This window comes from Neopelma chrysocephalum, unplaced genomic scaffold (assembly GCF_003984885.1).
Source record: "Neopelma chrysocephalum unplaced genomic scaffold, ASM398488v2 Primary Assembly neopelma1_42b, whole genome shotgun sequence".
Classification (NCBI taxonomy): Eukaryota; Metazoa; Chordata; class Aves; order Passeriformes; family Pipridae; genus Neopelma; species Neopelma chrysocephalum.
In genome coordinates this window covers 2,138,714-2,161,827 of record NW_020897701.1, presented here as the reverse complement: position 1 = coordinate 2,161,827, position 23,114 = coordinate 2,138,714, and the positions used below count along the sequence as shown (strand labels likewise).

Sequence of the window (23,114 nt, the reverse complement as noted above, 5' to 3'; positions counted from 1 at the left end):
AATGTAATACAACTCCTTTAAACACAGCAGAATCCTGACTCCACTGCAGTGTGCAACAGTAAGAGAACCTAGCTTTCCTAATACAGACATTAACAAGCAACCCTGCTTTTTACAAGTCAGAGGGAGTTTAAGCTGGAGAAGGGCAACAACATTAGTCCAGAATCATCCACACAGAAGTCAAAACATAGAAAAATGGAAGGAATGTAATGGAAAAACGTGGGGGTTAGCCATTTTATAATTCTAATTGTGTACAGTAAGGAACTTTTAACTCTCTAGTCATTGTAGGGAAAGGCATTCAGGCTAAGATATGAAACACTTTTGACCAAGAGGACTGAACGTGTAGAGAACAGAAAGGTAGAAAGGAACCTGAATTATAGTGACAATGACATAAGAGTCCAGAATTCTCAAAAAAGGAAAAAAGCAGAGGAATAAAACTGGTGGGCTTCAAGGAGGAATACTTTAAAAAAAAGAGACTTCCTTCCCATGAGGTTTTTATATATCTGTTCTCTGAGGGGAAGAAGAGTTCAGGATAGTTGGCACTTTCTTAAAGACACAAACTATCCTTGTGTGAAGTAAAGATAGGAAGTGTAGTAAATTACCAAGACCCACTTGGCTAAAGCACAAGGAATTGTACAAAAAGTAGAAACTAGATCAATAGATCTGTATAAAAGAGCCCACTGGGACAAAACCAGAAAGGCAGGGCACAAACCAAGATAAAACTAGCAAGACCCATTATAATATTCTGTAAAAAAAAAAAAAACCCCAACCAAACACAAAACCAAAAAACCACACCAAGAGGAAGGCCAAAACCAAACATACAAACAACAAAAAAAAGCGCTCATTTATCCACAGCAGGAAGGAAACACCAAGTGAGGCCAGCTATTAAACTTTCTTTGCTTCAGTCCTCAGCCATCTGAGTGTAGCCTTACAGCACTAACACCACTAACAACTGAGCACAAGCTTTTGCTAGAATGGAGGGGAAAAATCACATAAGGCAAGTTGTTTTAAGACAATCTCAGAGACATCTGCTGCTATCTTTGAGAACCCATGGAAGACAGACAAGCTTCAGATGGCAAATACAATTCCTTTCTTTACTGAAGGAGATGATGATGGGAGATGGGAAATTATGGATCAATCAGCCTAACTTCAATTTCCAGAAGGAACTTGTAAGCCCTTAGTAATGTGGTAAGTAGCAGCAAACACAGATTTATGGGAAAATGATCTTAACCAATATGTTTTTTTTTTCCTTTGACAGAATAAAAAGCCATGGGAAACAGCAAATGTCTTGGTTGTATTTTCACAAAGAGGGAGGCAAATTTGAGGCCGGGATACCATCCCATTCAGAACTTTGTTCACAGTACTATTGGAGACATCAGAAAAGAGTTCCAGAGAGGTCTGGCATTTACTATTTTCATTAGGATTTGGGTGACATTTGAAACAGCAGAACTGATCCAAAGCAAAGAGTGTAGAAGTCAAGTAAAAACTGTGAAGATCTGAGTTTGGAGGGGAATGAATGAAGGTACAGCTGCAACCTGGGAGAAGGAAGGTTGGGCATGAGTCTTTGTTATGTTTAAGGCAATATGACACTACTTGTCCATGTGGACTCACTGGTACCTGATAATCGCAAAGAACGAATCCAGTTAAGGGAACTCGACTATCTGAAGCTGCTTCCTTTTATAAAACCTGCAGAAAACTAATATGTTAGATCTTTGCAGTCAAATATGGTTGAGCATGGCACCTAGGTTCAAAAGAACATAGAGAGCAACTGGCACACACAGACTGCTTATCTGCTGTATGCACTGCATTTCTGGTGAAAATATACTAAAAAAGACCCTCTGGTATTTGAATGTAACGCATATAAAATAACTTTTCACTTCCAGTAAGCACTGATAAGACTTTGAATGGACTCTGTTTTGGGCTTTTCAAAAGAGGATGTGAACTAATTTGAGGTCAGATAAAAAGATGAGGAGTGCAAAGTAGCCTAGCAGACTTGGGTGGAAACACTACAGAATGTTTTTCTTTCCTAAAAAGAACTAAACCAGATTGATGTAACAAATTTTGAATTCTTTTCCCCTTTCCCACAAACTAATTGCATTCCATGTACATAAGGCATTCAGAAAGACAGCTTTAAGGCTGGGCATCAAGACAAACTGATGTTGTTAGAGTGAAACAATGGTTTGGATCAACTGCTACCTATGAACCCTCAGAATCTTAAAGTAATCTCAGTAGATTACTTTAAAGGCCGATAGAAAGAGAAAGAAAAGTCAACACGTTCAGTAGTCTTCAACTGCTGCATAAGGATCTCTGGAAAATATTACGTCTACAAATGGGGAAATATTGAGGTATAATAGAACCTGCCATGGAGCAGGGATAGGGAGGACTGGCTTATTCCACCTGATTATTTTATTTATGGGAGTTCTACCATTTGGGGCGATTTCAGGCCAAAGGGCAGGAGCCACCAGGCAATTTTAAAGAATCTTTCTGTTCAAAACTGCAAGCACCTGTAGTCTCCTGCCTGCCTTCCCTCACCCCCCTCCCATTAGGTTCAGAACATATCGGTGTGTAACACAACCCAATTATTTGATCCATTATTACTACAGTATCAGAGCAAGACATGAATATTCATAAGCCAAAACAAGAGTCACTGGTTAAGATAAGGCAGAATAACATCTACTGTTCCCAAACTGCCCTATATGAAATAGAATCTTCAGAATATTTTTGAGAGATAGGTAGGTAGCACAGCATTTTTAACTTGCTTGCTGCTTGTCTAGAGAATACTCCTTATCATATCAATGTAAGAGAATGGCTGGAGATTTTGATAAATTTTACTACATATTTTTGAGAAAGGAAACCAATTAGGTACTTAGTTCAAAATTGGGAAATGGCATTCAGCATGTAACTGCTCTGGTTTGTGGCTCAGAAAATGAAGCTCAGTGCTAGAGACATTTTTCATAAAGTGTGTTACTTCATAACATGTATCTCACCATAATATATGAAATATGAACAGTCTTGTTAATTTCTTTTTCAAGTCCTGCCAGATTGTGGTGAGAACAGGCACAAGCATGAAATTAATTTCTTTTGCCTCTCAATGCCTGGAAGTGATGCTTTGACTCTATGAATGAATAAGATTTTTTTTTTGTTAGTAATGGTAAGAAGACCTGAGACATGAGGTCTGTGTGTATCTTTGCCAGCTTTGTGGGTAACTGGTAGGCAATAGAGAGATGCCACAAAGCAGCACCATAATAACCTGCACCTACATTAACGTGTTTCTGTTGAAAAAGCCTCACAGCTGTACATCTGCCTCTACTCAGAAAAGAGGAAGTAGAAGGCTGGAGTATTACATAGGATCATTAAAATCTTAGGTTCAGCCTTACTGTGAATTATAGTTTGGAACTGGAAGATGGGACTAGAAAATGAGGATAAACAGATCTCCATGACTAGAACATTAATACAATGCTTTTTTTTTGGCACATTGTCAATTACTATATCCTTTATTTATTTAAGGCAGTAAGTTTAGAATTTCTTGGGTAAAGCAAAAACATAGCTCTATAGTAAATGCAAGATTTAAAAAAAAATCCCAACCAAACAACCCATCTACCCACAAAACAACATAACTCAGTGATATAAAGATTTGGGCTTTATTGTACTTGGTCCTTTAAAAAAAATTCTACTCTAAAACATCTCAGTTTCTAAATTAAGACAGTGTAACAAAATGAAAGAGGGGCTTATCGCAGATGCCTCTATATTCCTGTGGTCTATATAATTCTGGAGTAGGTACCCACAATTTAATAAACAAGGGGAAATAAACTGACTTTAAATGTTACTTAAGGAAACTAAGGCAGCAGATGAAAATCACATACCTGTAACGAGTAGACTCTGTTAGTATGCCCTTGCAGTGTGTGCAGACAGGTCTCTGTCTCTGGATCCCACACTTTGACCATAAAATCATATGCACCACTTACAACCCTTCTGCCATCATATTGAACGCACCGAACTGCAGCTACGTGGCCCATCAGAACGTGTAAACACTGGCCCGTCTCTATGTCCCAAACTCTCAGCGTAGCATCTCGAGACCCACTGACCACTCTGGAGGAACAAGAAAAACCCCTCCTGTACTTAGCATTGGACATTAAAGTATTAAAACAATTAAACTTGGGTATACATCAGTTATGAGTTGTAATTTGGGACATTAGATAGCATTAGTCCACCAGCCACTGAAGATCAGGCTTGGCATGACATTTTATTAGGGTCTCAAATGACTGGAGTGTTCTTCTTCCTTGCTCTACTTACCTCCTCAGGATATGTCTTTTTGATATAATTAGCAATCAGTATTTAAAAAGGCACTTCATTCCTGAACAGCAAAACGATGCCATAATTCTGTGGACTATTGTATCTACCTATGAAAGCTTATGAACATGCTAAACTCCAGCCAGTGCTATGAGCATTCTGTTTTAATGACTGAGTTAACTAATTGTAACAATTAAATAAAGATATTTAGAAGTTTTACTTTTAATAAAGTAACAGTTATTCTGCTTGACTTTTTTTTTTTTCAATTTATACTATTAAAAACTTTTTTAGGCAAGAACAGAAATGAGAAGGAATTAATATTAATAGAATTTATAATGGAAAAACCTCATCGTTCTTCAAAAAAGAAATGCAACCAACAAGCTCTCTGTCAACAGCTCCATACCACAGTCAAGTAACAGAGCTTTGCAAATGTTTGTTGAATCAAGACGTGGTTTACTATTAAAAAATTCTGTTACAATCAGTTAAAATTCAAATAAAATACTGCAGTGACAATACTTAGAAAGTCATTTGTTTAAAATGAGTAAAAGTTTGTAGCACTGACATAAGGAGAAATTACTCAGTGTGGGAGACGATCACAGTTTAACAAAGAATTATCTTTGAAATAACGCAGAATGTGACTTTTTGAAGTACATGACTCAATTTTCAGTTCTTCATTTAGTATTCTTATGCTTTTGCTTCTATTAATCATCTCCTCCCTCATGTTGATTTATGTTTCGCCTGGTTTGTGTTTCATTCCATGTTGGATGAGGTACCCAAGTTTAATGAGCATTTTCTGTGCACACAAGTGGGTAAGTTACAGGTGAAGCCATGGCTGTAACGCTGGACGAAGCCGTACCTTTTCTCGTGGAGATGCATGCAACGCACGGTGGAGGTGTGTCCATACAAGGTGTGTATGCATTCTCCAGTCTCAGCGTTCCAAACCTTCAACGTTCTGTCTGTAGATCCACTGATGATGATATTGTCCCTCATTTGTGATGACCACACTCCGCCTGTGTGCCCAACCAGTGTTCTCAAACACTGAAAAGAAACATTTTCCTTAATTTACCTTTTTGACAGAGTTGAATGGAAACTTTAAGAAAAAGCCATCTTGGAAGTAAAAAAATAAAAATTCCACTTTTACAAAATATTCATCACATTTCTCTCTCAATTGTTGGTACTTCAACTATAAGGAATTTTCCCTGTAATCTTCCCCTTGACAAACTAAACCATATTTCCAAATTTCTCAATACAAGGACATGTTTTGCAGCCTTGAGTTGTTTTCCTGGCATTTTTCTGAGTTACTGTAGGATTTCCAATAGCTTTTTGAAGCGTGTTAAGACGTGGAGAGAGCATTCACTTGATAGTTTTACCACCAATCTATAAACCATATTCTTTTTTTGTATTTTTCTCTTTGTTTATCCAAGAGACATCTCACTCTGTAAGCCTTAGCTACAGCATCAATCCTGCAAAAAAATTCATGTTTCAAACCTTTTTCAGACTTTACTGTTGCCCAGGAGAGGATCCCACACTACATAAGCACAGCCTACCTTCTTTGATCCCAAATGTATGACATGATTTCTCACCATGTACAGACAGTGTTTGCTCACACCTACTTCTATAAAACCCCCATCCTCCCAGAACAATGACTTGTCTCTGTCTCTCAGCCTGTTTGCCTTACAAATAATGACTATATACACTTTCTCACCAGGCAGCAATAAATGGTAATTAGCACAGACAAGGAAAGATCCATGCAAGACTCCTCTAGAAAGATACTTCATGAAGATTCTGCATTTACTTTAACAACATGATCTCTATAATTACCCACTTTCTAACCCATTTAAATATGTGCCATGTTGATTTTTGCATTATTCTATTTTCTTCAGTTCTGTCGTGGGGATACAGTCTTGCAGTGCACACAGCCGTCTACTTCTGCACTATTATTTTTATCAGTCAAACCTGTAACTGCACAAGAAAAGAGGTCAAGGCAGTTTGAGGATATCTTTTTCTGTAATCTAATGCTAAGTGGCATTAATTGCCATGGCCTTCCTTTAACTGTTAGTTGACTCCTCTTGATGTAGTCCAATATTTTTTATCTGAGATAATGTATCCTAAATACCCAGTCTTTCAGTTTACTCTGTGTAAACATTTACACATTTTAGCTTTCTAACTGTCCTGTCCTGGATCTTCTTGTCCTCATACCTTTTGAAAAAGTGCTAATTTTACCCCACATGTTACTTTAAGAAAAAAAAAATCGTCAAACATAGATTATCTGGCTCAACTGTAATAAGAAAAACCATAACTTTGGTAGTTGTTTAACATCCTTGTGAGTTTCTGCTGAAATGTTCTATTATCACTGCATGCTGTATTTCTATCACATGAATTTTCTCCCAAAGTAAGTATTTTTTCTGCCTCAGTGACAGTATACTAATTCCTATTGTTAATATCCTGTTCTTTCTAGCATCCTTGTAAATGCCTTGCTTTTTTGCTGTACATAGATTTCCTGTTCTTTAACAATTTTTAAACAGTCTTCTGCAATTCCTGGCTCCTTGCTTAATTCACTGCTATCAAATCCATCTTTTTCAGTTCATAGCTGTTAGTCACTTTTACAGTTCTTTTTTTGTTATTTCAACCAATGTGCTCATATTTTAAGAAATCATCCTGCTAAAGCAGTAAGAACACAGAATCCTTATTTCGGGCTTTACATCTGTCAAGGGAATTATTTAGTCATGTTCATTTGCACAAACCAACCTTCAGGTTTTTTTTATTTTATTAATTCTTCAGCATCAGTAAGCAGGAGGGCTGCTACAGCACGTTTCCATTTTTCATACACAATTCCTGGTTCTCTTAAAGGGTTAGAGTAAATAGTCACACTAGGTTTTGTAATTACTTTCAAAAAATTACTGAACAATAATTGTTAAGTCATGCTACTGTGCTCAATTTTATATATTTAAAGGAACATTTTGCTTTTGGGAGTATGATATGTACAAAGAAAGTATTTTTCATTTATGTTTAGGTTGCCCTTTTCAATTAAAAAAAATGTAAATTTCTTTATGAGATCCTTCATTAGACATTTTGTTGTAGAGAAGCCAACAGCAGCAGGGTGAGGCTGCCTATGGCTCTTAATTTTATTCTTACCCACAGTAGTATTAACAATCCCTTCAAGGATCTTCTGGGCGTGCAATGACAAATGTTTAATACACTCAGCTTCAACATTATGAAGTGGATACCTTTTACATTTAAACATGTTATCCTCAATAGTTGTCCTGTTGTTACCTGTACCATTAAAACCAAGCTAAGTACACACAATACCAGTCTAGAAGGAAAATATTCTGTTTTTCCAAGGCCTTTTCTACATCCTTGGAGCATGGTCAGTCAGTCACCTCAAAACAAAAAACCCATGGGCTGACCAGCCATGATGTTCTAATGTGAGTGAAATGTTCAGTACTGTCTTTTTGATTGCACATACTGGTTTGCTTCTCTAAGCCAAAATTAAATTATTGAAGCATATTAAATTCCTGACTGATCTGGATCTAATTTAATAGGAAATATTTAAACCTAAAGCAAGTTAATCTTTTTTTTTGTGGCTCAGCAATATAGTAGCTTAGAATGAAAAACAAACTCTGTATTTGAAATCAGAACCAGTAAAACGAACACCACATTTCAAGAACTTGAAAACAATAGAAAGAATGCTAGAAGACAAGTGAGAAAGGGGGATCCAGAGGGGTAAATGCAGCCTAAATTAAGCTTTAAGGAAGATAAAGTAATGTATCTGTCCAAATTCTTTAAAATCCATGTCACAAATGACTCCACAAGAATAGCAGAATTGCCAAGAGAATACAGATATATGCCAATGGTAACATGAGCAGCATTGCAATTTCACATCAAGGTGACTTTTTTGAACTAGACAAGTTTCTGTGTGGGAAAAGGTGACCCACACGTTTATTTCTTCCGATTCTTGCCCCAGACGGCACTAAAGGCCACCCTGCAAAGTGGTCTAATGGCACAGCAGCATTTTTGATGTGCCAGTGCTCTACCTGTAGCTCATTTCCTCAGGAATTCAGCAAAGCTGCCAAATTACCTTGCCTGTAACCGCTGACCACACTTTGAGTGTGTTGTCATCAGAGCCGCTCACTATCCGGTTCCCACAGAACTGCAGGCATGTGATCACGTGGTCATCGTGCCCTTTGAGCACCTGACAATGAAGAACATGAAAACGTAGTCACAATTTAATGCAGCAGATTAGAGAGAAGCAGAAGTAACAAAATGCTCCTCTGATTCATAAATTGCAAAATGCTAGAGTTGCTTCAGTAATAATAAGGCCCCTTAATCCCGTGTGTCAAGTCTAATTTACCGCCAGCTGGGACCAAAGAAGGTCTTTTCCTTCTTCCATGGAGTGATGCTGCATTGCTTAGCAAGCACACCACAGCTACGGTAAGCCTCCTAAAAGTACCAGGAAAAATCTCTAACAAAACAGTCTGAATTAGTAACTGAACATTGCTCGATTCCTCTACAGTTATTCCATCTCTTTTATTTTTCAGTTGAGTTACTGTTACCTTTTGTTTCAATCTTGAACAAAAAAGGATGGGCCTGTATTATTTGCTGAGTATTTGTATTTCAATGGTCAAGGCTGACTACATCTATTTTTTCCCTTACCAGCCAAGCATTGTATTGTGTTAAATGCCAGGCAGCACCAAAGTAAAAAACTAGAAAACCATTAACTCAATTAAATACAAACAAAAGCAACAATTTAATGCGCTGGAAATGTGGATTGGAATGTTGCTTTATAGAGGTGGGATTTTCAATACTTGATTTTGGAAAAATTCTGTATCTTTTATTGTAATACAGCAAAATCAATCCTTATCAGAATACACAGGATGAAGAATTTTTTATTTAATATATCTGAGCATTTTTTCAATGTGTTCATTGAAATGAAATGGCATTTGGATAACGCCAGAGGCTGTAATTTTAATAATAATTCCAAGATAACTTGATGTGGCATATCAAGGCAAGAAATACCGAACTGTTGCCAGAGATGTACATAAGTCACGGCCAAATAAACAGCAGGATATAGCCATAGGTTTTCCATGGGAATTATCTTGTTCTTAGTTTTATTATTTTGGTGTACAGTAATTAAGAAAGGAGGTAAATTGCCTTAAAACCCTAAAAGGCCATGAATATGGGTCTTATTCATATTTCTGACTGCTTGTTCAATACCAGGTTCGATTAGACAGTTGCTATTTTATTTACAAAAGGTTTGAAATACTGCTTCTTATCTTCATATTGGAAAAGATGTAATGATAACATATAAATGTCATTAAAAGAATTTTAATATTTAGAAAACCCCACAAAAATCTTAACATGGAATGAAGTCATTGTCTTGTGCTGCTCAATTTAGAAGAATATATTTAAAAATAAAGCATGAATTAATCACAGAATAGTTGCAGAGTATTTTTATGTAGCAACACGGCCCAGGTCTACCAGTACATACATATACACCTATATATATCATATATATGTCTCTATGTTTAAATATCGTATTTCCAATCAGGTTTCTGAGATTATCTGTCTCAAAGAGACTGGCATATTTATAGGAATTCATAAAATGGTACAGAAACTCCTGTAGTGAAAGAATTCTGCTGTATTGAAGAATAACACTTTGATTTGCCAATATGGTACTCAGAATATAATTTAAACCCAGGGTAAGCTAAAATACAAATTATTTGTTTCTGTAGCAATACACTGCTTTTTGTGCATGGACAGTCTGGTTTGTCCAAAGGAAAAAAACCAATCTACAAGTTGATCCTGCTTTGTTCATGGCACCGTGCACAGAGCTCAGAACCTTACCTTAGGCGATTTAAGTTCTCCTCGCCGCCAGTTGGTATCAATCCTGTGTTGTCTAATGTAGGCGCTTTTCCACGGACTGTGTATAAAGCCTGGTTTTATTACTTTCCTCCTCTTGATATGTAATGGTTCATCAATACCTAAAACAGAAAAAAAGGGAGGGGAGGGGAACAGATGAGCTTACCCCACAGAATACACATTCCCTCCCAAACCTTTACAGCAACCCCTGACATTAAATTCAGCAGAGATGTAAGAACCTCCTGCATGGCACCCTTTGTGTGTCAGATACTGCCCTGCTTCTCAGCAAGTTATTTCGCATCTGTCCTTGTTCGTTCAGCATAATCATTACCATAATCATGGCTGAGAATGCTCTAATTCATCATTCCTTGCTGGAAACCTACTAGCTTGGTTTTGGATCTCCCTTTCCGAGGCAATGCAGCAGAATATTGCCTTCTACAAATGAGTATTGTCCAAAAAGCTCCATAAACACTCATATGCTTATTTTGGAACAGTTTCTAGAATTAAACCTTTCTGTCCGTGGTTTTCCACCATGGTCACCCATCTTCATTGCCTTTAAGTTCACTGTGACTCCTTGTATTAGTGAGCTTTTAATTACTTTCTTAATTTGAAAGGATGACTGCTTTTGTCATTGTCCTCTTCTGGCTGGAATTTAAGAATAGCTATGCCCTTTCTGAGTTGACACTTTAGCAGTAGTGCTTTGTTTTAGCCCTGCTACTACAGATACAGCTTTTTTTACAATTCTCTCACCCTGCACTTTTTTCTATGCAGCTCCTCTCTCCACCGCATCTCATTACTGGAAGGAGTCTTGTCTCTTGCCAATATGTGGATTTCACTCCTCTGCCTTTAGCCCTGTCTCTGGTGTCTCTGCCTGCAAGTCTTGAATTAACGGTTCCCTCATGTTACTGAGCAGCTCAGAGGCCAACCAGGCTGCAATACTGGCCCGTTTGTCTGTGCTGTCATGCCTGGATGTATTTAGTCTTACTCGTAAGCTCACAAATGTAGGCTCGTTCCTTTCTCAACCTTCTCTTTTTTTCTCATTGTGTCCTCTTAATGCACTTTCACTTAAGTTTTTAAGAGGAGAATCTTTAGAGGAGATTTAAGAGGTTAGAAACCCATTGCAAAAGAAAACAAATTAATTTAGGTGCCCTTACAAAAAGGCACCTACGCTGACATTGACATGTTTTTTGAAGCCTTTGCATTGACCTCTCACAAGGCCTTGTCTCCCTACAGTCTGGACATGTCCCTGTGTTTGCCTGTGTCTAAGAGTGATCACATGCATGTGCTCTGCCCCCCAGAACAAACTCCTTGTTCATATAATGCTCCTTAAAAATAAAAGCTTTGTGCACATTCTTCATGTGCACAAATAGATGGCTACTTTCCTGGGAGTCTTTTTTACCCCATTCATATTACTGCTGAACCACCTTATCTTCTTGATTTGGCATGAGCAGGATAATATCTGTGTCGCTAATGGGTTGTGTGTCCCTCTCTAAGCAATTCTGTCAGCAACTTCTCTGACTACCACGTGCCACCTCTGTGTTAATTTTCCTACAAGAGATGTGAAATTACAGCAGCCCTTCTACTGACCAAACAGTTTTTCCTCCGTGTCACAAACCGCAAGACTATACTCTTATCATTTTTACATCTCAGCTCTCATTTACTTTGGTTGTATAATAACCCTTAAAAAGCAAACCCAATTGTTTTCTAAAAATGTACAACTGGTATAAATAGGGCATTCAAACTTAAACTCTAGTTTCATTTCTAGCACTCCATGGATTATTTCTGCTTCCTACTTTCGACAGAGGTACAAACCGTGTAGCTCAAAGCATAACTAGCACTAAATCTAAAGTCACACGAATTGCCTTTGCAAAACTTTAAGCTTATTATGTAAATGAACCGCACTTTTTATGATAGCAACACTTCGACCATTATATCCATCTTTTTGCTCAGTCTTACCCTCCTCTTTGCATTTCTCTCTCCAGAGAAGATTATCTTCAGCCAGAATTCTCCAGTAACGACATGTCTGGGCTGCCTGCAGAAGGTCCCTGGGTTCCAGGAATGACAGCACATACAGTGCCAGCTGTAAAAAATAAGAAGAAAATGTATTTTCTGCACTGCCTTTGAAAAGAAAAGTGAAGTAACTCCACATATTATCACACATCAGGGGCTGAAATACAGAAAATTGAAACGCTAAATTATTAAACAATCTCAGAAACTTAACAGACTCCAGTTTATTCCTGTGGGCATGTGGGAATGTAACAATCATCTTAAGTAACTAAACCCATACAGACCACATCACAAAATGATTCTTGTATTTGCAAGAAAGTAGATGTCAGCTGAAATCATTATTATGCTTTTTTTAAAAAACATAATCCACATTACTGTGAATCATTAGCAGAATTATTACTGAAGTAATTATGGCTATGTTATTTCAGCTAACAAGTACACCAGAAGTTATTCTGAGAGTTGAACTAGAAAGTACAGCACTCACTGTGTGAGCAAATAGGGATGTATGTTGTGATGAATAACATCACTCAGAAACCCCAAACACAGAACAAGTAAATGTTATGTGCAGCCGAGCTCAAAAACCCTCTGCAGTGGTAGGAAATGCAGCACTCATTTTCTGATGAGAACACAAACACATTCTTAGGTGGTGTTACAAGGGATTTTATGGACTGGGATGCAGAAGGATATAAGTATGTAACTTTAGTACAATATGCTACCAAAATCACATGGGAAATCCCAATGAAAATAAACAAAAGACAAGCTTTTCCACATGACAAAATTAAAGGTTATTGGGAGAATTCAGACCTTGGCTGACTGAACTAAGCCTTATCGTGAACACCATAAACCCCCCAAAATCTCTACATATATCTTCAGATGTACTGAAGTCATAAACAGGGGCAGAGGCATCTAAAAAACAATCCAAGACACTAGGACAGCTATTATTAAGGGTATGATGACCAAGTACAGCTTTTCTACTTGACAGCAACAATGCATCTCCCTAGTCATGGAAAATAAGTGTAAGATGCAGGAAAGTCCCTTTCACAGGTAAAAACTCTACAAAAAGAAAAATATTGACAAATAGTGATGCAGAGAACTACTTACATGTTGAAACAGTGGGGTCTTTGTCAGTAACTAATAGGATGCAGAAGCTGTCAAGGAAATCAGATCATCCACTTTCAGTTCTGCTTGCCATATCTTTTCGTGTTTAGGGTTTTGAATTTAATTTTTTCAGCTGAAGTTATGATATATATAAATAGAGCCTGCCCTTCAAAGCAGCACAGACTGAAATTTAGTAAGGAAGTCATAACTGTAGGCTATTGACCTCAGCAGATTTTTTATGTTATTTTGTGAGAAACATTTACTTTCAGTAATCTAGACCAGCCAGACACTGAGCAGGAAATAAAAATTCAGTATGTCAGAACTGCATTTTGGTTACACACACACCTTGTTTGCAAGTCACTACCTGCAGCTCAGAGGCAGCATGTACCACTCCACATTTGAGGGATCTGTGTCTTAAATTATGCATTAGATCCCACAGGCATCCCAGGCCATAAACCTGAAGAATCTTCTTCTGTCCCTACTCAGGGAATCAGCATTTAGGATCTGGTGTAAGGCTCTCTATTACAGGAACAACAACTGCATCTCTCCTTTCGGACTTTCTGTTTTATTTCCTGGCATGTAAAATTATTGAAGAAGTGTTGTTTCCTCACACACATCACATAGTTTTGCACGTAGCAAGACTCAAACATGACACAGACCCTTTCCATTTTTTGCTGGATGTTCCTCAACTGACAGCAGAGTTTGTTTAAATATCACTCTAAAGATACAGACACTTGCTAAGATGGTGTTAATTAAACCTGTGAGCCAACTGATTCTAAACCAGGTTACATATGGGTAACATTTATTTTAGACTATATTTATCTAAATAGTCATAAAGGGTCAACACAGCCCACAGCTGACTTTAAGATTAGTAGAGCATAAAAGATGACGACCCTTTGTCTCAGCTCATGGATCTAGCTGTAAGAAAACTTCAGGTAGCAAGGATCTGACCTCTGACTGAATTGGATTTAGGACTACTCTCTGTTGTTGTGTTAATAATACCCAACAGTAAGCAGTCTCTTGTCTTTTTCTTCACTCGCACACATGAAACCAACAAAATTTCTATAGCTGATTTCAGCAACACTCCTCATCTGTTGGTTTCTAGACCTGATTTTCACAAATAAGTAACCTGAATAATTATTTCTGAAGTCTCGGCAAGAAAACAGGAGTATTTATTTCAGATTAATTGTCTGACCGCATGTTTCCTTAGGAGGAAAGTAAACATTTTCTTGGTTATTTGGCTATTATGTTACTGTCTTTGCATTGCAGAAAACGGTTTTGAAGCAAAGCCCTCCCATCCACATCATCTCCTTGTTCTGGTTCAGTAATAAAATCACTGCCTTGCATCCAACAGCACTGGAGATAACTACAGATGTTAACGCGGAGCGACAACTCAAGGGAGCGTGTTCTCTTCGGTAGGGAAGCCTGCTCACAGAATTACTGACCCTAACAACTTATTCGTGCCCCCACAGCTCAGTGCGTCACCCCCACTGCAGCCAGCATTAAACAGCTGAGGACAGCACCGCTTAGGAGATCTGGGTGAAGGAAAAGGAGAGGAGATGGTAGAGTCAGCTTGACAGGTTTTTTTAACCTGGTTAATTTTGGTGACAGTGACTCGGGGTTAGGAAGCAAAAATTATTTAAGCCAACTTCACTGGTGAAGTCAGCCTGTCATGAAGCACTTACAATATTTTGGTTTCAAGAGGCAAGAAACCTACTAAAAATAAACAAATTAACATGAGTAGTTTACAATGGAGTTAAGAAACCTGAGTGAGAAAGAAAATTTTACTGCTATATAGTGTATCTTTTCTGTGAAGAAATTGTGAAAGCTGAAATAATAAGGTGATCTTTAGTTACAGTGTAACTAGACCACCAGTTGTACTTGAATTAGTACTGCCACAAAATCATGCAAAGAGAACTGATCTGTGAGTTCCTGTTATCAATAGAAGTTGTAAAGTATCTTATGTCTCCTCAAAATACAAAGTCTTTCTGTCTTTCTTGGTCTCTGAACTAAGGCTGCCTTGGGTAGCTTCTTAGAAACATGGCAACCATGCAGAGATCCTATTGAACTCTTCTCCTGCCCCAGTGTCCTTTCCATTCCCGAAGAAGGCTGCTGCAGAAAGTGCTTCTGTTAATACTAATCTCATGTCCTGTGTACTAAGTTAATACTAATTGCATAAATTGATTCCAACCCTTACAAATGCCAGCCAGCAAGGGAAGGCTGTGACACTTCCTGACATGTGAAGATATGGCAGTATATAAACAGAAAGAAGGGTCTTGTACATCTAAGTATTCAAAAATCGGATATACACCAGAAAAGAATGTCAAGAAACAGAGATATGAAACAGTCTTCAGGTAATAAGACCATGTTAAACACAGCAACCAAATACTAGCACCTGAATATCTTAAAAGAACTTGTTTTGTACAGTGTTAGTACCTAAGACTTACAAACACTTAAGCCTTCATGAAAATTTTCATATAGAAAAACCCAACATATGGTAGATCTGGCAAAAGAAAATAAGACTTCCTCCCCTCTCCAAATAACAAACATTTCCAAGTCCCTAAAATCAATCAAGGACAGAAGTGTAATTTCTAAATTAACTAAAATATATTTATTTAATAACTGCAAAAACCTGGGTTTACACTCCTTCATATCCACTCTCATGTTCTAGTTGTGAGGACATCACAAATTACTCTTCTGTGGACAGCATTTAGTTACACACGAATCTAAATCTTACTTTCTCTTTAACCTGATACAACATGATCTGATTTGCAGTAAAGGATTTACTGTAACATGTCTGCTTAATTACAGCTTGGCTTTATCCTTAGCAAGAAGTGTTTTTCTGGTTTAACTTTTAGTTTATTTGGTAGAGATATTAGGGCTCCACTTGTTTAAAATAAATTCAAAAATAACATTAACAAAACCCCTACCACTAAAAGGATCAAAAAATAATGCTTACACTTACAGAATAATGTGCAGAGACGTCTTACATCCAGAGGAAATTTTTGTGTGTGTTGCCCTAACAGAATTAGTTCTCAAAAAAAAAGAAAAGCCAAATTGGCCCAATTAAGATACAGAGATATTTTTAAAGCTACTGGGATTTTGCTTAAAGGGGCCATCTGTATTTCCAGGTATCTGAATGACTATCAAGAGATAGAGGTATGGTAATCTGAAATTACATTAGCCATGTTATGGCAGCGTACCAAATTGTGACCCTCTAACATCAGTTTAGATCACTACGCTGGCAAAATTAGCATTAAGTTTTTAAAGATGGCAGCCAGCGCGCTGCATAATCCAGTATTAACCTTTTTTTCTCACCTCTTTTGGGAGCAAGGAAATGAAGTCTCTTTGAAACTGGGGCTCTATCACTTGCATCATGTGTTTTACTTGTGTTGGTTCACAACTATCAATGAGTTCATCTAAAGCAAGTAACTTCTCTGGTCCACTCCAGCTCTGCAAGGAAAGAAGAATAAAGAAATAGTAAGCTTAGTTTAACACACTAGTTTGGTTTATATCAGTAAGTGCCATTGCTTTGCCAATAAGGCAAATTAAGTTTGCTCATCGACCTATATACAAGCATATAAAAAGCCAAGAGATAAATGCTCATGCTAATGACACAAAAATGAGGAGTTAATCAACACAAAATATTCAAAATTACTACACTGATTCATAAGCTAAGAAAGGATTTGTTATATGCACACATACAGATTGGCAATTAAATAGATAATAATATTTAGTAATAATAATTAAATTAATTAAGCTTCTTTTGAAGTTGATGAAATCTACACACACGTTACAGAGAACGAAGGGGTTGCAACAGAATGCGTTCCCTCTCTGTCTTTCTCCATTGTGCATTCAACTGAGATGGTAACTTCTAACCTTCATGTTTCCTGTGGTAGACCCAAATCTTGAAATGAGAGGAAAGGAAAATAAAAAACTTTCTCTAAAAGTACATTTGCTTACTCCCTGCTTATTACTACAGTGTGTCCCTAAGCGACAATGTTGTAATTTCAGAATCCTGGCTATAAACCAACACATATTTTGTAACTATCATTTTACACTTGAGTAAACAGAGAATTTTGATTGGTAATTTTCCTACTTCACATTTTTACTAATGGGCACCATAAAGTTTGAAGATTTTAATAAGGCACTCAATTGAGAGCATAGCAGATTAGGAGCATCATTTGAAGAAAAAAAATTAATAACTTAAAATATACTGCACATCTAAAAAACATGTCTTAAACTCCTCTGTGCTCATCACAGAGTTTTGATTTGTTATGTGAAAACAATTTAAAGAAAATATAATTTCTACAGGAAAAAACAACAACTACTGCTAACTAATTTAGCAACAGAATTAGAGCACGAATAAAGCCTTAGAGAAAATGAGACATCACAGTTTTTGAGAGCAGATTCACATTCATAATCCCGAATGTCTTCTAGAGTGACACTTACAAGTAAATTAGCACATACAAATGATATTACAGTTATGGTAAGAGGCTAACTGAAATTAAAAAAAAAAAAGGCAAGATACCTTACAATTAAGATTTCTGTATTAATCTGCCATGTATCTCAGGACCATTATTACTCATGCTCTAAATTTCTGTTCTCTGGATTTGACTCTGACAATTCACTCCGGTCTCCGCAATACTACAATGTTTGTATACTGTGCAGTTTCTGCAGAAGAATGAGGCAAGTGAAGAGGAAGGTGGAATTTCTGAAAGCGAATGCAAAGCAGATAAATACCCAGCTTTACTCGATGTAGAAAGATCATCATGTTGCATCATTTCTCCCTAATTAAAATGTCAAAATACTTGAAATGTCAATAAAAGCATCATTTACCCAAACGATGACCCAGGGAACTTTCACGTGACCCCATTCCATCAGGAAGTGTGAGAGCAGCCCATGTGCAGCAGCTCACTCACCCCAGTTCCATGCTCTCACTCTACAGCACATGTGTGGCTGATACTGGACAGCCTACCCTACTGGAGGAGGGGAAGAAAGTTCCTGACCTGAGCCTTTCCGTGCACTGTTGGCAATTGGTAAAACAGACTAAACTGGCAAAAAAAGTATTCCCCATCCACCTGTGTGTATGTAGAGTGTCACCACGGGAGATGAGGATTTCTGTGTCTCATATCCAATACCTCAGAATATTAAAAAGAAACAGGAATGTCTCAGCCGAAGCTGCAGCAGTGCTGTTATAAACAGCTTTTCTTATAAATTTCTTTCAGTAGAAACATTTGCATCACTTAGCAGTTCTCCATAAATCATGCACTGAAGAACTGTTTATCTCACCAACTTTCCAACTGCTGTTTGTTTCATTAACCCAGAGCTTAGCTGGCATTAGGTACAAACGTTTGCAGTCTTTAATCTCATCTGTCAGCTGTGTTTGAATTTATGAGAATTAAAAAGAGGGAAAGTAATACCTGTGTTACTTCCTCATAATCTAAATTTCCAAGGTCAGTCTACTTTTAATTTATAAGCAGCTATGTTTACTAAATTAGAACAACTCCACCTGAGGAGCATTGTTTGCTGCTGTGGCAAATGCTGCTAGCAGTTACCAACAGGTTATTGATTAATAATGTCACTGTACGCTATCCTAATCTGTAACTCTCTTACACTTATTTGGTTTCTAAAACAATACAGATCTGAAGAGAAAAGATTCAAGAATGGGAAAGAGATGCTAATGACTAAAAGCAGCACTCTCTTTTATCTGTCCATTCATCATTAGGGGATGGGTACAGGCAGCTTCTTAAAGCTCTTTTAAAGCAATTAGTTGGTACAAAATGTTGTCTCTAGGACATTGTCCCCTTAGTCTTTCACTTGAGTAAACAAACCTCCAGTTACAGCTGGTAAAGGGTCTCTGAAGGAAGTGTCTGACATGGAAAATTGGGATGAAGCCTTGCCAGATGAACACGACTGTTTGCGTTAACAAAGGCAAGACTAGTAAACTCTGTTTCTGCATCCCTTAGTTCAATCCATTTGCAAAAACATTGCATGTAGTTCATTAGATGGAGAGGGTAAGGAGTAAGTTTGTGGCTTTGATAAGAAAAAACAGTGAACAAATGTTGCAGAAGAGAAAGAAAAAGTAAATGCTTGCCAAGTAGCTTGCAAAGTTTCAAACGTTGTAGATGACTGGAGACTTCTGAGCAACGTGGTAGTGTCCAGATACCTTGGATTTCTACTTGGCGATTGATTCCCTTTCAAATTGAAGATCCTTATAAAGAATATACTTTATCTTTAAAAAGCTTTTGCTTAATTGGCTTTCCTTGTCTTCATAACCTGAATTTAATTTTAATGTAAAATTAAAATAAAGCTTTTATTATGGGCAGGGGTCTCCCTAGAATAGGTTAACTCCAGGATTCATTCACATAACAACCGGGAAGCCAGCAAGGCCGACTGATACTGTCCTTTGAGTGACTTCAGATTCCTAAACAAATATACCTCCTCTTTCTTCCTATTTCTTCAGAAAGGTGTTGATTTGTCAGCCAAGGCCTTTTGGCTGGTTCATACCATTTCCTCACTCAGTATTGCAGCTGATGCAACCATGGCACTACCTACTCGAAAACTATCCCTTTTTTCCCCACTTTGTTATTGTGTGTAAATGTCTTCCCTTTCTTATAATCAATATAAACAACATCTTCACTATTCTACAACTTCCACCTCATCTGTCCTGTCTGACCTGCCACCTTTCTTTTTATCATCATCTGTTTCTGCACTGCTACTCTTCCACGGCCTATGCTTTTCAATCGCTCAGACCTCAACTGCTGCCTTCAATTTGTACAATTACAGTTTGTAGCAATCCTTTTGCTGTAATGGTTACATTAAGGACACTCTATTTTAAAGGGTTTAAATTCACGGTGCTGTTCTCCATTACTAAGTTCCGTTAACAGAGGTCTGTCATGATGAAGACTTGCAGGAAGGGCTCTTCTTGGAGCCTGCTTCTGTTCAACTCTTGGATCAGTTATCGAGAACCCTGCCATCCCCCACCTCAAAGGTATCTCAGTCTGGATAAAAATAGCACATAAGCACTGAAAGAAACACCATCTACATTAGCAAGCAGTTTGTCACACCAGCAGGGATTCAGGAGCAGCTGGTGCTGAAGCCCCCACATTAACTCATATCAGAGTCCCAATCCCCAGTCTGGTCCCCTGGGCTGAACATTTGCAGTACATGTGATGGACCCTGTCTAGAGGAGCTGTGACAGGTTCAGACCCTACATTCCTGCTAGGGGTTCGATAACATAGGAGTTTCTTATGAAATCAGTTGAGTTCGTAGGTAACAAAACTGCCATGAGAGCCAAACCAATAAAAAATAAGCCAGGATGGTCAGGAGACCTGCTGCAAGTCTGCACTATACCTCTGAAACAAACTGATAACAGTGCTACAGCCAAGAAGGGTCTGTAGTTGTAGTGCAGATCTCTCCCAACCGGTGTGTAGGAAAGAAACCCCAAACCCTTGACCTGGTCCCACCACAAGACACAGAGCAGAAAATGCTGCAATGCTGTTTATGATACAATCTTTACCACCTGCTTCACATAAGAGGTGAACTATTCAGTTGTACATTTTTTCATTCCCAAGTGTCTTTGGAAGAATAAGAAATAAGTAATTTGAATTTAGGTGGCTCAGCCAACTATTTGTGTAAAAAAAAGGAACAGGGCTCTTGCCAGCCAAAAATGGCAAAAGCATTTTGGACATTATCTAAACTGTTGCGAAAAAAAACGTTTCCAATTTTAGGTAAAATAATTGCATACAGTTGTTATTCAAAGTGATTGCCTATATTAGTGTGTATGGAACAACTTTTCAACATCAATATTCCAAGAAAATGCAATTTTGTTACACAATACTTAAACAAAACACCCAAAGTATGTGAAGTAGGAAGAATGATGAGAGAAAGAGAGAGCTTACTAATTTTTTAAGCAATACCATCTCTGACTGAACTTAGCATCCAACTGATACTTTTCCTTATGGCAAGCAATTTGGTAGCTTAAAAATAAAACTTCTTTGTAAAGATACACTTGGGCACTGAGTTTTAAAAAACTCCTGTAGTGGATTTTAAAAAGACCTGAAGCCAAGAGCCACTGCAAACCAGAAAAAAACAAATGGGTCTTTAAGAAATTAAATGGTTTGGATCTATTAAAATGCTTTTCTTTTTTTCCTTCCAGACTTCATCAAAATCAATATACAGGTTTATTTTTAAAGGGCAAGTGTTTCTCCCTTCTGCATTATTTTGTTACTTTCAAAATAAAAGGCTTAGATCAACTATAAAACATAACAGCAGGAAGAACATATAAAAATGAATTAAAAAAAAATTATAGGCCATCTTAAGTTTTCTTAATATTTGCAGAGTGGTCTTGTTTTATCTGAAAAGATAACATAGGAGAAGAATTGAAGGCTAACTACAGTTGAGAGTCCTCAAAATAACTGATAATCACTGGTCACTGACAGCTGCTATGCCAAAGAACAGTTCTACCTTGAAACAGTACATATGTCCACCTAACATGCCCCTGGAAATTTAGCTTTCAAATTAATTGGAAATAATATTTTAATATAAAATATGAGTGCTATTAAGTAAGCCTAGCCAGTATACAGTACATGAAGAAAGCTCTCTCGTTTCTGTTTCTCTACAGGAAAAACTTTGTACTGCAAGGATGATGCTGCATGTGCCATTTAATCCTGCCCTTTGGGCAGAGCTAGCTCCCCTACGAATGTGCTTTTATCATTTGGCTATTTAAGACTCGCCCCTTTCGTGAAACTCATGTGAAAAATAAGCACATAGAAAATGAGGAGGCAAGCAGATGTAACACTGAGATAGAGCTACGTGACTTAGAAAGCTTTTGATTCTAAAATAAGGGACTCCCTTTTGTGAATACAATAAAAACTATCAGTGACAAGATGTGATCAATAAGTGCTACTCAATGATCTCCAGTTAGGAGAGACCTCCCTCCCCGTCGCTCTTTCAATAGTATAAATTAGTATTTAGGCATTTCGTATTGCGACTAAGTATTTTGAAAAGTTGAAGTATCTAATTATACACTTAGTAAAGCATGTTTTCTACATTACAAACCGTATGTTTGCCTACATAGACAAAATTTTCATAGGCTTACGGACTACTTTTCCTTATCCTGATGAAACAGTCGATAGCATTTGCTTTTACAGTCTGCACCACTGTCTCAAACATTCCAGCCTTTCATAATCTTCTTTTAAAAATATGTAACTATCAATAACTACCAATCTTATGTGAAAATACATGTTGTACATTGTCGATAACAAAATAGCTTTTGTTAGCACCAGCGTTTTAACATTACAAAACGTTAAATACAATGTAGTATTACATTACCATATATACAAAGTACCATTCAAATATGATTCTTAGGGGTTAAAAAGACATATTTCTATGAAGAGTCTCAAAAAAGATACACCATAGTAATTAAATGTGAATATTTTTAAGAAACTGAATGATGTGTACAAGAACCTTAATTTCAAACTTCCACTGGTTTAAGCAGATCATAAATGCGTAAAAATAAAGAGGAAAGAGGTTCTACATTATTATTTTAATGTTCAGAACTGACAGTGATTGAGATCAATGGTATTATGTGGCAGCATGAATCAAGCCAAAAGCAGGTTTCTGCCTGCAAAATTGTATGCTAGCTACTGTATATTACTCTTCTATTTTTGCCTGTTACAGTAATTGAAACAATGCCTGTATTTGTCACTTACTCCTAAAATGTTTTTAGAAGTAACAGTTTTTTAATCAAGATAGGAAGACATAATATTTCCATTTTTCAAATCAATGACTAGAACTCATGCCTGCTTCTTAAAAATACAGAGCAAAATGCACAGTAGAGATCTCCACGATACAGTTGA

At 37.3% G+C, this 23,114-nt stretch overlaps 1 protein-coding gene across 3 annotated transcripts in view; it reads right to left on the bottom strand.

Moving 5' to 3' along the window:
- The window catches only part of FBXW7 (F-box and WD repeat domain containing 7), a 103,436-nt gene that overhangs the window by 3,549 nt on the left and 76,773 nt on the right, over positions 1 to 23,114 (bottom strand). For all 3 annotated transcript variants that reach the window (XM_027676916.1, XM_027676918.1, XM_027676917.1), the window contains exons 4-9: positions 16,570 to 16,704; positions 12,103 to 12,226; positions 10,132 to 10,268; positions 8,366 to 8,479; positions 5,144 to 5,325; positions 3,861 to 4,086 (exon numbers count right to left, since the gene is read on the bottom strand). In XM_027676916.1, coding sequence (XP_027532717.1) covers positions 3,861 to 4,086; positions 5,144 to 5,325; positions 8,366 to 8,479; positions 10,132 to 10,268; positions 12,103 to 12,226; positions 16,570 to 16,704 — 918 coding nt within the window. The remainder of the gene's footprint in view (positions 1 to 3,860; positions 4,087 to 5,143; positions 5,326 to 8,365; positions 8,480 to 10,131; positions 10,269 to 12,102; positions 12,227 to 16,569; positions 16,705 to 23,114) is intronic.